We start from the raw sequence: 16,671 nt of genomic DNA on the forward strand, positions 1-16,671 counted from the left end.
TGCTTAACTTATTATACACTGTTGGTAGGAAATTGGACTCAAAGTTATGTATTATGCTTAAGAAGCCCTAAAATCCCAGATTGAAAATTTGAAAATAAGTTATTTACACCATCCCCATCTACTGCAGTTGTTCAGCAGAATACTGCAACACTGTTTGAGTCGGTACCGACGAAATATTCATCTTTGGGTGAACCTAACCTTTTAAAAGGTGCAGTATGTACACATTTTTAGTTTAAAACATTTAAAAATGAGCTAAAATTATCAACAGAAAGAGAAGAAATATGTCAACAGACACTGATTTAGCTTCTGATGCTAGCATGCTAACAAACTGGGCTGCTCCCCACCATCTTAACCCACAGACAGAGATTACTCTAGGTGATATGCTGCAGTGTGAACTGAACAGAATCTTACATGTTGCACCTTTAATTTCTGTGGGTGTGCGCTTGAGCTGGTAATGACTGACCTGGCAGGTTAGTCTGGTTTGAGAGGCCAAGACCAAAATCCATGACATGAAATAAATAGTTTCCTAAAAGGCAAGAGGGTGTTGGGCGCTTTTCATCTATGTCAGGGTGAAAATCCACCATGCACCATTCACCAGTAAATGGCAGTAATCCTTATTTCCCCCACTGTCTCTTAATCACAATTAAAAACTGAAACATCTTTTCAAAAACAGTTTATTTCAAAATATCTTTCTAACATTCAACAAAGGCCATTTTAATTTCTTTAAACAGACAGTATCCATATGTTGTAAAACAGTAAACAAAACAAATGCTAAATAACCATTTCACCAGCAAATTGTACATTTTACAGTACAGGCAGTTATGGCATTCAAATGGGTCTTTGTTAGAATAGTAGACTGATGCATATTTCTGTTGGCTTGTTAGTGAAGGCAAACACATTGGTCCCAAATGGGAAGATAGAAGCAGAGTGAAGGAAAAGGTGTGTGTGAGCCAGTCTCAGTGTGTTTCTTCTGAACACCGAGAGCCGAGCATTTCACTGCATTATGTAGAACAGCTCTAACCACTGTTCTTCTGGCAATTACAAGTCAAAGGTCCATCCTGAGCTCCCTTTCTCTCTCACACACACACACACACACATACACACACACTCACACATACACACCATAAATAGTGGGATGATCCATTGACAATCCACAAGAGTTTACATCAAAAGCATCATCACCTCACAAGAATCTCTCTCTCTCTCTCTCTCTACGGATATGGTGAAAATACTTTACACAAATGTACAAAACAATTTCATGACGTAAACAAAATAACAGTGCTGTTCATTTTCATTTCTATATCAAGGTTTCCAGCAGCACTTCTGCTCACTGACAGCAGTTCAGTTTACACGTACACTGGTGTGCTACAGACAGTCAAACCCACATCTGAATTTGAGTCCTATTTAGTGAAACTGAAATACATTCAGTTATTTTTTTTCTTTTTTGCGATATAATTTGCCATTCGGACATCACCCTCCCTCTTTTAACTGTTACCTGTTATGTGTAATTGATACAAAACAGTAACGTAAATACAAGCTGGTCTGTGGTCAGTGTATTTGTCAGCAGTGAGTCAGAATGCAACGAACATTGTGCACCACTGAAACGAAGCGTGTACAAAGTTTGTCTGACTTTTTCTGCTCTTGTAACATTTGTTTTATCAAAGTGGTATTTTATTTCTGACCCAGAAACGGTCTTTTTACTTGCTATGCTAGATAATACTGTATATTCACTTCACATTCGCAATTAAGACTGAAATGTACCTGGGCTAAAGAACATTGAACATTACACATTTCTAACATGTCATCTGACAGTATTCTGAAGGAAAAGTGATGCAGAACATTTCCTCATACAAACCAAAAGAAGCTACCGGTGAAACAACAACACTACTGTGGTTTTAGAAACACTTAATTCAAAATAATGTCTCTGTCTATTTTTCAGTCCAGTTCAGTTACTACAGTTACAGCCTGGCATTAAAAAGCACATGATGGAAACAAACAGCTTTCCTTCGTAAGGCACTGAGCTTTACACTATTCTTGACATCAGTTACAGATTTACACCATCACCAAATCTCTGACAGTATTCGTCCAAATCTCCAAAAGTGTCCACATGTGCCTCTCTTCTCAACAGTTGTCTCGATGAGCGTCTGGGATCAGACTGACCAGGAGAAAAAAATAACACGTATCGTGGCTCCTCTGCTTGAAACTAAAATGGCCTAAGACAGAGAAGACAATGTGTTTTTTGCCACTAAGAATCAGCAAAATAAAGACAGAGATACAGAAAGAACATGTGGTTACCTCTCCTCCCCACGGTCCTCTTCTACCCAGGCCACTATTTTTCCTTCCCAGCCTGGAATGATTGCTCCATCCAGGAATACCTGGACACAAACATTGAGGACATATGACCTTCATGTACTGTATGACTACTCTGCTCTTATCTTCAGACTAAACTCATTTCTAGGTCTCAATGCATGTGTTAACACTTGGTAAATTTATATAGATTACACTTTAGTTAATGGTTATTTCACTGTTAGCAAACAATAAAAAGCTTTATAACCATTTATTAAGCAATCTTAAGCAATTGTTAATTGTAAAGTTCCAAATGATGTTTACAACACTTTGTAACAGGGTAACAGGGGTAACAACATTTTCCCACCAACTAAGGAGCTCATGACGACACCTTTAATACCCAGTACACTGACTTTTTACAAGAAAAGATACTCATTTTACTATGACCCTCCTTTTACCTACATAGCCCAGCCTTGTCATACCTCTTCTTTCACAGTGCCAAACTCAGGGTCCAGGGCCTTGAAGTGGTACCTGTAGTTTCCCTCTCGATCCACAGCTGCCTTGACGTCCTTTAGAGTCACCTCACCCAGCCTGTACAATGTGTACAAAGAGATTCACTCATCTAGACGTCTTGTGGCCTTTTACATTTTTTGTTTGTTATATTTTCTATCTAAGCCCTTCCATCTTAATCGTATGTGTTATGGAAACTGTGGCCAAATTTACTTTTTCATACAACGTACACACCTCAATGCACACATACACTAACCTCTTCGGTATATTGATCATCGAAGGTGTTGGGGATTTTCCAGTAAAATAGAGGATTTTAGTGGAGGCGGGAGAACCACTGTGGGACTGACAAACATCTGCAATAAACAACAGAAGCATAGTTAGTGAAAGCATATTTATTCTGAGCATGTATGCATGTGTGTTTGGGGGGTACATCAACTTACTTGTGCAAGGCCATGTGTCAGAGTCTGTGTGTTGACCTTTGCGTCTTGGAGATTTCCCTCTTCCCTGCAGTATTTGGAAAATTGTGGACAGCACCTCATGATTTTTAATCTCTACACTTTATCGAAAGTAATCATATCTAAGAAGATTTCATGGTATAATTCAATATCTTTTTTCACTGGTGCTCATTTATCGATCAATTACACAGTCCAGTCTGACTTGTAAAGTGGCCACTAACTGATAATTTAACAAGATTACAATACAATCTATCATAGCTCTGAGTTTGCCTTCAGTTACACTTTGGCCTCAAATGCAACTTTGACTGCTAACCTATAAAAGTGACCAAACTGAATTTATTTTCAGTTTTAAGCACAAAAAAACTCACTAAATTGATTGTAAAACTCAGGTGGGTTATATATTTGTACCCTGTGTGTATGCAGAACATGCAGTCTGTCGATGAGTGACACTATGCCCTGCTCCAGGGTGTCCAGTGTGTGGTGCTGCGGGTCGTGGTCTCTGTAGTTGTTCCTCAGACTCCTAAGCGCATCTCTGAGCAGCTGCACCTCCTCTGCCTGCTAACAGAGCACAAACACAAAAAACGTGTTGAAAACAAATAGCTCATTTTATTGAGAACAGCTGTGTGCTTGTTTATTGTGTATGTTCAGCATATTTTGTCCAGCGTTATTTCGTTAACTTACAATTCTTAAGTAAGAATCTGTTTCATGAGGTCAAATTACAGTATGTGACCTAAATACTACAAGAGAATATAATGCAAGGGAATGTGAGAGTATACCTTGACATGTAGAACAATATAAACAGGCAAAACTGACTGAACAGCCTTTATCAACTTACGCCTGACATTGAGGGAGCTGGACTCACTCCAGAGTGAGAATACCCATTGTTTTCTGTGCCGGTGGGAATCTGGAAAAAGGCAACAACAACAAAAAAAAGTGTCAGCTGTGTAACGTATATCTGAATTCATGACTGTCTTCTGCAGACTGAATAAGAAACCTAAACCTCAACTGTTTTTTTACCGAGCTGTCTGGTGACATTTGGGAAAATCAAATGTTGCCACAAATTAATAACGGGTGGGAATGAGATCCCATTCCATGGCCATGGGACTCTATTAATGCAGACTGTGGCAGGTTGTCAGGAGTGATGCTGTTTATTGTGCAGTGAAAAACGTAACACTTTTCTATTTGAGATTATTAAACCTGTAATTAGACTACAGCTAGGAATGTATCCAAAGCTGTTTTCTGCTGATATGAGCACAGCAGTGGCTCTGACATTTCCCTCTGTGCCCTCTTGGCTTATGTTAATTTTGTTAGGCTTTGATCATTATATTTCAATTAGAAATAATTTAGATTATCAAAACTTTATCGACAAAACTTTTAAAATATTATCAAAGCCACTCCTTACGATTGCCATTTGCCATGAACTGAGCTTTTGGACGTTTCTACTGGTCAGTGCATTGTTAATTTGCAACCACAGCTTAATGATCTTGTTCTCACGTGTTATTAAAGCAACATTATGTAGAAATTGGCATTTTGTGCAATGTGGCACCCTCCACAGTTTCTGAATGCAACACCGCTGTTGTAGATACAAATCCCAGGTCTGTAACAATCTGTCAGACATAATGTAGGTGCTAACTACAAACAAAACTCATTAGAGTCAGGAAAAAACATCCTACCTGCATGCTGTTTTTATGCTCCAACTCTCTTTGCAAGTCACTCTGCCAAAACAGACACACAGTCAGACATATAAATATACACACATTAATACAAAGCTGCTGGATCCTAACACTTAGATCATTAAAGTGACTAGTTTATTTAATAAGTGGCGAGAAGTAAAATTACACTTGTGCTTTAAGTTTATTCTCCTGCATCAAAGGAAGTTTGCAGCATTAATTTGCTGATTTAAGGAAAAAAACAAAACCACGGAGGGCCTTTCAAAAAGTGAATTTGAGATTAACTTCTGGTCAAAGATTTTCACACGTCACTGAGCTTGACAGAACATTTTGAACCCACTGTAGCTCGTTTAACTTTCTTTTTAATCTTGTGAACACACCTGCTTTTTTTGGCTTTCTTCAAGCTTGTGTTTGAGTTGCTGCAGCAGTCTGTCCTTCTGTCCGACCTCCTTCTGCATCCGACCAACAGGAAAGAAAAGGAAGGGTTCATTACTTATTATAAACAGATGTTGTGTAACATTAAGTTGAATGATAATGATGAAACTAAGTTACAGCAAACCATTTAAAGAGAGGAACTGGAGTGCCTCACCTTGCATTCAACCCACAGCCTGTTACATTCCTCCAGCTTCCACTGCAGCTCCGCCTGTAACACATTTTCATAGAGGAGCCGAATTTGTATACGCATTTTAAAGCAGTGTTTTGAAGATTTTACTTTAACTTTTATAGATAACAGAGTCTATTTCGTACATTCTGGTTGTTGAGTTCATCCTTGGTCATGCTGGCTCTGAGAAGCTCTTGCTTCATCTGCAGTATTGATGCCTCCTGAGTGCACAGCCTCTGCTGCTGGGCGTCCTGCACATTCACAAACCAACAGAAAGCCAACACCTTAGCCAGCTACTTTTCTATGACACAACAAGAATCATATCTAACACAGCAATGAGATCATTAACTGCAGATCTGGCATTGTCTTACCTTGACTCCCTGCAGGTTTCTCATCTCCTGCCTACAGCGCAACACTTCCCTCTAAAGCAAACAGCAAACAGCACACTCTGAATCAAATATTAATCACAGTGTGCATTCCACAATCCAGTTTATCCTCTTAGAAAAAACACAAGTGTGTCTTTTGTCCTAACAAAAATAAAACAATTTACCTTTAACTCCTGAGCCTCCTCCATACTCTGATCCAAACGACTGCGAATGACTACCTGGAAAAGAGAAAGGAAGGAAGGGATGTGTGTGAGAACCACAATGGACTGAGTAAGAAGGGAAACTGATACTCGTGTCACCCTCTGACGCACACATAAGCATGCACACACACAGACCCGGAGTCAAGAGAAAGAAATGTGATCTGCGCTGAACACAAAGAGCTGGTGAAACAGAGCGTAGAACAGTGCAACACAGAAAAGGGAGAAAAAAGGACAGAAAAAGGGATAAAAAGCTAAAAAATAAAAAGGAGAGACTGTCGCTACCAGTTGCTGCTCAGCGCTGCCTTGGTCCAACCTCAGAGACACATCCTGCTCATCCTCAGGCAGCGAACCATGCAGCAGCAGGGCCTTAAAAACACAAAGGTGGAACATGTGACACCAGTTTGTACTTTGGACTAGGTTGTCTGATGCATGTAGAAATGTCACGGTATCCCACCCTCTCTGCACATGTACTGCCACCAACCAGGAGGAGAACACAGAATATCAACCACAGCACTTGAAACTTCATATGGAAGTCAACAAAAAGGCGTTCTGATTGAAAATCAAAAGTCGAACGCTCGAGGAAAAATGTGATCAGAATCAAACTCAAACCTCAATATGCTCGCACCTGTAAATCAGACACCATCTTTCGTGTGTCCTGCACCTCCTTCTCCAGAGTTTCACTGAGAGAATCCTCCCATGCAGTTTCCACCGCATCCTGAGATGACTCGGCTGCATGCAAGCAGGCGTACAACCACACAACACAATGTTACAAGTGTGAGACAAATATCTTGAGGTTCACTCATCAAATAACATGTCAGATTGTTGGCAGACCAGAACTCACCACTGATCTGCTGCTGTTGGCGGTCATCCTGCTGTCGGTCTGTGTGGCTGCTGGGTGGAGCTCTCGGAGATGACAGTGGACTGACAGAGCTGAGGCTCGAGGAGGATGAACACTGATTAATCATATTACTCCAGAGAAGGAAGTGTATGTATATATAAATATAATTATTTGAGACATTCTGTACTTCATGGTGGTTTGTGTCGGAAGACAAGAGCCACTCAGAAAGCCTGATGCTCGCACAAAAAAATGCATTGTGTTAGGTGGATGCTGTTTGTATTTGTTTGCTGATAGAACACAAAGTAAAATTCCCACAAATAAATGTCACCTCTGCGATGCCTTTTGATTATTTCATCAAGCCATTTCTCATGGTACACCCCTCTCAGGCCCCCACAAATAATCAGCAATGGTTTAAATTGAAACATAATTTTCCCATTTTTTTTTTCTGTGCCTGTTTTTATGGGAAAGTGGATCTTTCAGATCAGTTTTAAGAGTGCCTATGATTTGCATATTCCACATAGTGAGTCATGTGAGTGTGGGACTTGCTCTCTGGTCTTGGTCTTGTCTGGGTCTCAATACTCTCAGGTCTTGGTCATGACCTGGTCTCGGTTTACGTTGTCTTGACTACAACACTGTGTCTTTTATTAACGATATCTAATTTTTAAATATCACAGTTATCGCCAATACCAGCTTATGGAAATACCCCTAATTTATATGTATCTGCAATATCAATAAGAAAGTGTAAAGCAATATACAGGCAGGCAAAAAAGAGTATGAAGCAGCAGCTACAGTCCATGAAACCTCATCAGCGTCATCAACACGTCCACTCACTCACTATCACTCTCACAATCCAGGTATATTTCAGGGTAGTCCATGTGTGAAAGGGGCTTGGTGAACAAGGTGAAAGACAGGTCTGCAATCTCATTAGCGACAGGAAACAACGACATTCACCAAAATCAAAGTTGCTGTTTTCATTAACAACATATTAATGGGGGCTTTTAAACAAAGGGTGCCTGTTCAACAATCTTCGCAAATAATTGTTTTAAATCCTGACTCTGGACTCAGCTCAAGAAGGGAAAGGAAAGAGCACAGACAAAATAAAGCAACACATGAGAACACATATTTTCTCAATACTAACTTGCTAAAAGAAACCTTTTATCCTCATATGCCTTTGCAAATCAAAGCATTGTAGCACTGTAGAAATGTTACGATAAAAGTAGTATAAACTCACACACACTTGCACAGGAATACACACACACACACACACAGACACACACTGTCTCTTAGTATCTGTCCTTACCATTTAATCTGCGTCCCCCCCATAGTGCGCTACAGGCGATTTAAACTGTGCATTAGACTTCCGAGGAGTCTGAGTTCAACCCTGCATGTGGGTCTCTGGCTTCAGCATCTCGACAAACTCATGACAGTGTGTGATTCTCCTCAGCCTTACACACCCCGCCCCTCGCCCTCCAGCTAGTTAACACGGTGACCAACGCAGCAAACCCTGCTTAGCATCTCTCACTCAATTAAGCTACATATGTGATGGCAGCATCAGGTCTGAAAAACCACATCATCGTTCTACAAATAACCAATGCATGCACTTCTCTTACAGATACACACACACATCTGCACTCACATTAAAACACACGTAAACAAAGATGATGCAAAAAACAACAACACAGAGCAGAACTTCAAACGGGACATGTGATTTGTGAAGATAAAGATCAATTATTTATTTTTTCCATCATCCCTCTGCCTACCTCACACACACATACACGGCAGGGTGAAGTACTAAAAGCTAAGTCATATGCTCTGTCAGGCAGTGAGACACACAAACACACACACATACACACAGATGTACCAGAGAATGTAGTCTACTGTTTCAAGCGTGGCATTAAAGATGGCAGATAACAGAGAGCTTACATAAAATGAACTGCAGGCAAACCTGTTATGTATAAATAGCAACAAAGTGGAGCTTGTTTTCCCAAACACTGATTCGCACGGTCATTTAAAAATACATTTAGTGGAAATACATTTCTTGTAAAAACACGGACAACTTGCAAGTTTAATGATATAATCATACCACTACACCACTTGTCCTTAGGTCACTAAACTGCAGCAACCTCCTTCCTGAATCGAGGCCAGCACAGCCGCCATGCTTTTACGTAGGTTTTAATTTTCTTCAACCTCGTACCACAGCCCTGTATTATCATTTAAAATGGCACAACCTCAGATGATCCAGCCCACACTGAGTCTATGTTTGAAAGTGATTCCAACCTGTGAGAGATTTTACAAGTGCTTTTTTGACATTATACCAACAAAGCAGCTTTAATGCTCATTTGCTGCACGCTTTCTTTCTCTCTCCTCTCAGACAGAAAGTTGACACAGGCACAAACACACATCAGGATTTCTGCGTGATTTTTGTGTGAAAAGAATGTAATACAATACAATATAAGTAGCAAACTCCTGTCAGGAATAACTCGGGGGTTGTGTGATTAAAGGGAAGGGGATTTGTCATGGAGTTAGTGACAACTTTTACCCAGGCTCACTTAAAGGTTAACGCCACTAATTTTACACATTAAAGGGTGATTACAGGTCTCTGAGAGAAGTACTGCATATGTGATAAAAGTAGTACAAAGCCTTTTGTGGCTCCAGAGGAAGCTGCATGTAATTTGATAAAATGCCTATAGTGATGTCATTCAGTGGCTATGCTGCTTTGTGGGTAATGTAGGCAACGGTTTTGAAAAGTAGTCCACTAGTCTAGCATTGTGCTCCTATAACACTGTTGGACATATTGAGGACAATTTAAAAACAAATGACTCCTTTTCCCCGCAAGATATGATGTTCATCTGAATCAAATCTGCCTTTACATTACATTTAAAATACACAGAGACATTATGTATGTATGTAGATTGTATATATAAAGCTTATGTATGTATATATGTTTAATCTCACAGTTAATGCATAAACAGTCAATGCATTTGCTTGAGACCATTTAAAATTCCAACTAGTAGATTACCTGCTAGCCTGAGGATTGTCCTCTTCATCTGGAGATCCTCTTTCATACTGCTCAACCAGAGCTCGAACACACACACTCTTTTCCACGTCCGACCCCCAGCCACTGAGGGATGACAAACAAAGCATAGGTTATTAATTCAGAAACAAGAACTGGCATGCAGTTTTGATAAAAAATACACTGCAGCAGTTATGAGGAGGTAACTTGGGTGATCTGCGTTTGTCCATAAGAGGGCAGCAAAGACTACACGTCCCTAACAAATGACTACTGCAGTAGAGAACATTTGGATATGAAAGAAAGATACTGTCATGGGTTTTTGTCTATGTTTACTGCAGCCGTCATACCTGTGGATACGTGTGGCACGTGTAGGCTGTGAGGCATCAAGTCTTGCTGATGCCAGTGCAGCAGCAGCGCCTTGTGCTAGTGCAACCGTGGAGAGAGGGTTGTGGCTGGCAGAGCCTCTCGTCAAACTCTTCCCACCTCCAGAGGCAGCCCTTTGACTGGCTGAGGGTTTGAAGTGGGCTGCCAGAGCCAGAATTATCCTCATTACAGATTTCAGATTACCATCGACAATGTCTGCAGACAGAAAGGGAACACATGTCCATCAATAATGAACAAGTGCACAGTACTTGCAACACACTGTTGAAAGAGTTATAACAGGAACCATGACATGAGGGTTGTAGATGTAGACACAGGGAGAAATATCTATTTGTTACAATGTAAACACGTGATATTCAAGTGCTTTAAGATTTAGGGTTGAATTGACTCTTCTGACTACTATAAAGGGTCAGCAACCAGAAAATGTTAGGAACACCTGCTCTCAATGTGACAGCGAGAAAACACACACTTCTCGGTGATTTACCTCTTGCGGATATGTGTGGCATGCGAATGTGTCTGGAGGAAATGAACTGCAGGACTTGCTCCACATTCTTCCTGCTTTCCTCTTTGTTTTGTGGGGCAACATACACTCCCTCCAGCACTTCCCCAGCTGCCGATTTCAACAAGATTTGAGAAAGAGAGAAAAAGAAGAATTTTTAAAAATCAATTGTGCAACAACTGGTTATGTATTACCATCAGGGTCAAATGAGCAACACTACAGTACAGTTCAGGTACAAAAGAAATGATAACATAAGTAGTATGTAATTTCTCAAATGTCATTCAGTTTGTATACATGCATGTGTGATAGTGTCTTACAGACTTAATTTCATAGTGGGTACTACTGGATAGCATTTATCTTCAAGGATATGATCACCCAATAATGAAAATTATCATCTACTCATTCCCATGCTGATGAAAAAAGTTTCTTAGTCAACAAAACATTTCTGGAGCTTCACAGCAAAACAGCATTGCAGCATTTTCCTCAAACAACTGAAGTAGATGGGGACTGGTGATAAATGTTTTCAAAATCATGCGTTTCAAGGTTCAGACCTTTAAGAGTTCCTCTGCCTCTGAATAATGGTTGTTGCATTTGATGCTGATTTATAATATCTATTATAATAATTAAATGTTAATAATATCTAAAGAAAAGTTATTGCATTTAAAGAGAAGAGGGGTACATCGTGATCAAAATGTCACTATTGTCCACACTTTCATCTTCATTTCATTCAAACAACAAATTATTACAGCAGATTACCACAGACTTCATGTTGTCATCAATCAAGACATGCTACAGGCTGAAAAAATGTGGCTATCTGAGGACATTTTTACTTGTATATAACATCTTTAATGGAATTACTAATCCATACAAAATTCCACATCTTGCTGTGCATACACCTGACATATATTTTTGTCTAGGCTTAGAAAAATGCTCAGCTAAAATGTGATTTTTCTTTTCTTTTTAACTTACGGAGGGTATAAAGGAAATGCATCTCAGACAGGTCTCCTTGAAGTTGTAACATTATTAATAATCATGTAAATAAGGGCTTATCGGTCAAAGGTGACAAATACAAAATGTTTAACTATGTATGCACTCATAAATGAACCAATTCATACATTAACATTGACATCAACATTGTGTTTCCTATTCTTCCTCCAGTATTACTACACTGTGAGAGCTGTTTGTGTGTGTGATCATCCATGTGTGTATTTACCAACTATCTCTATTAGTTGTGTGAGCACCACCCCATCCTGCAGATCATGCCTCAGGTCTGTAATAGGCTTCAGGCCCGGTTTCCTCTTCAGCTGTGTGTTCACCCAGGAAACATACGCCGCCAGCTGCTGCTGCAATCCGTCGATCAGATACACACAAATCCAACAAACCACAGACAAACACACAGCTTAGATTGGGGGCCAAAAAAGGCTGAGACCCATGGCATAACAAATGAGTTCCTTTGTTTATTATGTTGGGACAGGAGAGAGGGGGGCAGGGGCAGTCTGTTGTCCCACTGCCTATTAAATTTGACTTTTCTTCTGAAGGCCAACGCATATTATTTGGTGTTGAGCACAGTTACAGGCTTCAGCACCGCTCTCCTGCATTTCACCGCTTCCTCCACCTTTACCGGTCCAGTCACGTGACAGCTCGTTGTCCTGGATACCTTACAAAGAACGCACCCTATTCTCACACAACACTGAACATCTCGTTTAAAGATAAGATGGTGTGGCGTTTGGTTTGTTTGTGGCTTTTTACACGTCGTGGTGGAGCTACTTGGTGTCTTATTTCCTGTAATCCATTACTCGCTAATTTAGCGTCAAGCCAGCTATTTACTTTACATTGTAGCGCTAGAATTCATGTTTTTTGGCCCTTATTACAAGTCAATTTCAACATTCACATTTCAACATTTGGTTGTACGTACATGTGTTAATTCTATCTACACTTCTGCCACTTCATTGTTTCCCAGTGTAACGGTTAGACGTTTAGCTGATTTACCTGGCTCCTGCTTGCTAAATAATAGCTACCCTAACTTAATAAACATTAACATAAGCGTTAGTAACGCTAGGTAGACGTTACCTCATTAAAGCCCCCATGAAGAACCTCATCCAGCAAACTTCCTCTCGAAAGTGAGGCGATCATCTTTTAACTCGAAAACCCATTTAAGCTAGCTAGCAGGCTAGCTTCATTCACTCTCACACGACTCGCCTGAAACAAGGGACAGACCCCCGTTACCAACTACCGCTGTACTCCTGCAAACGTCAACAAACCGAGACAATTGAGGGATCGGAGGACGGCTACCGTTACTCCGGCCGGGAAACCGGCGTCAAACTCACTGACATACATAACTTCCGGTCGCGGGTTTCACAATAAAACTATTTTTGACCAACACTTCCGGGATACATATCGCAACAGAACAGACTGAAACGATGTGCTAGCGATAAACAAGCCAATGTCACACAATGGGGTTTAAAGTTTCAGTTTTATAAAGTCAGCATAAGTGCATTAGTGAAAATTCACAATGTATATGATTCCTAACTAACATACGCTATTTAATTTTCCGTTGTTAAAAAGAAGAGAGTACATATAAGCTTCAGGTGCAATCCATTGACATTATGTAAGCAGAAATGCAGTCCAACACCAAACTTAAAGAGGTTGTATTGTATTATGCTTTTGGGGCTTTTGCCTTTCCTTTACTGTGTTATAAAGCATTTTTGTGCATGTAAAGGGTATAAAAGCCTGAAGTCCACGCCAAAGGGAGCTACTCTCTCCCACAGAAAACACTGCTCCTGCACTGCCTGGTTTGAGTCAAGCCTTTACTTCCGTAACTTATGTGCATCACTATGCAACAGGCGTTAAATATATATACTATCAAATATATACACTCCAGTCAGTCAGCAGACATTTAGTTGCCACTGCTATAGGCGTTATTTTAGATCACACTTCCTTGCTCAGCATTACCTGCCCTAATATGCCTCTGATTGGCTACATCATGCCCATTAAGTAATGCACATGTGCAACTCCCACCAAAGATTGAACAGAGGCGAGATTTCTCACTCTGTAGCTAAAACGGAGCTGAAAGGTGACAGTGTGAAAGGGGATGCTGCAGCAATGCACCATATGAGAAAAATAATGTTTTTTGAAAATTAATGTAAACCTATTCTACAAGGACCCCCAAATAAAAGTATGCACCTGAAAATGTGCATAATATGACCTCTTTAACCTAAGATTTGTTTCACAGATGATTTATATACAAGAATAAACACTTGACACTTGCTAAACCTAATATTATAAAGTTTTCTAGCAACGTGAATGGTTTGTTTACGTTGTTTGTTCATTATACTTGTTTTAAACTTGTTCTTGTCTTTCTTATATATTTTTTTATCTTGTTCTATTGCTGCTAATGTCTAACAGCTACCAAACAAAATCATGTTGAATGAATAGACTTAGACTTAGACAGATTTTATTGAATACAACTACAACTGGAGTATCTCAGTGATACCTTTACACATTAGTGAAAGAGAGACAATATTGTATTGACAATTTCATTGTACATATGTATAGTGACAATTAAGGCATACTCTTCTTCTTCGTCTTCTTCTATTCTTATATAATTAAACATAACAGAAGAACATTTTATTTTATTTCATTAAACAGCATCGTATTATGACCTCCATGAATATTGTATGACTGCATTCAGCATATTCATCACTAAACATCTGACAAAACCATGCCAGCCATGACATTTTAACACATTAAGGAGTTTGCCCTGCAGTTTAGCAACTATCTAAAGATTCTTTTATTTCCAAATGTTATGATTTCAGCATCCAGCTCTGTCTTTTGATAGATAGGTGCTAACACAAGACATAAAACGTGTCGTTCTATTCTGGCTCTCTGGTTGAGCAATGAGGGCTTGTAGGACTGGAGGTGCTTGGGTCGCTCAGAGAGGGAACTGGTGCTTGTGTGTCTCCCTCAGGCTGGGTGGACGTGTGTGAGCACTGCCTGGAAGTGGGTTGTGATGACTGAGCAGAGACTGGTGTTTCCACAGCGCTGGAATACAGGATGTGACCTGCAGAAACAGTGCAAGATAGATTGTTGTAAAGTTATATATTAATAGCTGAGAAGCATCTTTTCTGACAAAAGGCAAGTGAATAGCCAATTGACAGAAACATTAATCAACAATTATGATGATTGATTAATTTCTTTCGACGTTAGAAACAAATAGTATAATGGAATATTCGGTATAGATGGTCAGACAAAACAAGCAATATCAAGATGTCACCTTTGGCACTGACAAAATGTGACAGGTAAAAATGACTGGCTTAGCGTGAAAACATCTTAACAATTTTACTGTGAACATATTAGCCTGCTAATGCTAATATAAGCCAGAGCTGCTACTGCAGCAGCACCTGCAGATTCTCTTGTTTCAAAGATGGGAAAAAGTGTGATGTGCTTTATTTACCCATTTGCATAGTGACCTGTTCCAGTAAGTTGAGGTGAGGGAGGTAGATGTTGCTGGGCTCAGGAGGAGAGAAACAAATTTTTCCATCATCCAACGCCACTTTCTGACCAAAGACACACAGCTGAAAGAAATGTAGAAAGGGCAAAAAAAATGAATGTTCCGAGTTTTGCCTACTTTTTGGAGACTGACTTGTGGTATGTATGCTGTATATGGGAGTTGGTCTGTATGTTTGTGTACCTGCTGTTTCAGTAGAGTCTGTGTTAGTTTTAGAAGAGTGGTGCTCTGTACCCCTCTCAGGTCACTAAGCATCAAAGTGGCCCGAGCCAGAGTCAAACTGGACGATGGTGGCATGCATGTCCGTCCTGTAAGCAGGCTGACGGCATCCTATTCAAAAGCATACAGAAAGATCACACAAAGGCACTGTCACTACTTGGAAATGTAACACATCATTTCATTTCATCAAATCAGCAAAGATGGGTAAAATTCAAGATCAAGATCAACATTTCCCCACTGCTATAAACAATTGGCAAATTGCATGAAAAGCAGTGAGAACAAGGCTGTTCACAAAGGTCAATGATTAAAGGGTGAGTGACAATAAAAAAGCAATGGTTATTGAATCTGACTGCAGATCAGAAGATTCTAGGTTCGAATCCTGGCTAGCTCGATGTAACCTTTAGCCTGTGAAGCACTTGTTCCTCGTGTCAATACTTCCACTCTACATAGTGTGCGTCAAAACATATTTGCAAATGAAAAAAACAAACAAATAATACCAAAGTAGCCATTCAACAGCTAGCAGAAGCCATCTACATCCCTTAGTAACAGCCAGCACCAAATCCTTTTTCTTCATAGTGTTACTCGATAAGTATCTTTGAAAAGCTATATTTCCAGCTGAAGAACATACATAGCGGCACTCGATGAGCCATCTGATGAACTTCACCGGCTTCTATAACACATCAGTTAAGATATTCAAAGCTTAAGTATATGACCTCACAGCAGAGACTCACTAAAACAAGCAGGTGCTCAGGAGAAAAAGTGGCCGTGATCGTATAGTGGTTAGTACTCTGCGTTGTGGCCGCAGCAACCCCGGTTCGAATCCGGGTCACGGCAGCACGTGTGAGCGGAACCGCTCTCATATCGTTGCAGCTTGTGCTTCAATGTAGACGTTTTGTAACTACATACGTCTTCAATGTAGACGTTTTGTAACTAGACGGCTTGCCATACATTTACTGTGCAAAAGAACAATATTCTATTCCCTTTCAGGAAAAACAGCTTCCCTTTCCAACCAGTGCTCGCATCAAATGCTGCGACGAATCAGCTGTTCAGACATCACCAAAAGCAGGGCTAGTGGCGCAATGGATAACGCGTCTGACTACGGATCA

At 40.1% G+C, this 16,671-nt stretch overlaps 2 protein-coding genes across 5 annotated transcripts in view; both read right to left on the bottom strand.

Moving 5' to 3' along the window:
* Positions 1–658: 658 nt before the first annotated feature.
* LOC311268843 (dixin-like) lies at positions 659–13,191 on the bottom strand. 3 transcript variants are annotated; one of them, XM_084372756.1, is made up of 21 exons: positions 12,910–13,191; positions 12,053–12,182; positions 10,825–10,950; positions 10,307–10,538; positions 9,966–10,067; positions 6,950–7,044; positions 6,734–6,837; positions 6,391–6,474; positions 6,073–6,126; positions 5,894–5,944; positions 5,669–5,773; positions 5,511–5,564; positions 5,302–5,373; positions 4,925–4,966; positions 4,087–4,155; positions 3,660–3,806; positions 3,237–3,300; positions 3,053–3,149; positions 2,769–2,877; positions 2,296–2,375; positions 659–2,213 (listed from the first exon to the last, which is right to left on the bottom strand). In XM_084372756.1, the coding sequence occupies exons 1-21, from the start codon at positions 12,970–12,972 to the stop codon at positions 2,204–2,206; spliced, it is 1,890 nt and encodes a 629-aa protein (XP_084228882.1). In that variant the 5' UTR covers positions 12,973–13,191; the 3' UTR covers positions 659–2,203. The 3 variants fall into 3 exon arrangements, with proteins under 3 accessions (XP_084228882.1, XP_084228883.1, XP_084228881.1); XM_084372757.1 differs by having other exon boundaries at positions 3,660–3,809; positions 6,950–7,038; positions 12,910–13,190; XM_084372755.1 differs by having other exon boundaries at positions 3,660–3,809; positions 12,910–13,190.
* Positions 13,192–14,276: 1,085 nt separating this feature from the next.
* Positions 14,277–16,671, bottom strand: part of cfap54 (cilia and flagella associated 54) — a 38,051-nt gene continuing 35,656 nt past the window's right edge. For both annotated transcript variants that reach the window (XM_084373332.1, XM_084373331.1), the window contains exons 55-57: positions 15,530–15,676; positions 15,293–15,413; positions 14,277–14,899 (exon numbers count right to left, since the gene is read on the bottom strand). In XM_084373332.1, coding sequence (XP_084229458.1) covers positions 14,712–14,899; positions 15,293–15,413; positions 15,530–15,676 — 456 coding nt within the window. In that variant the 3' untranslated portion in view covers positions 14,277–14,711. The remainder of the gene's footprint in view (positions 14,900–15,292; positions 15,414–15,529; positions 15,677–16,671) is intronic.

Source organism: Pagrus pagrus, assembly GCF_965226575.1.
Source record: "Pagrus pagrus genome assembly, chromosome: 14".
In the NCBI taxonomy this organism is placed as follows: Eukaryota; Metazoa; Chordata; class Actinopteri; order Spariformes; family Sparidae; genus Pagrus; species Pagrus pagrus.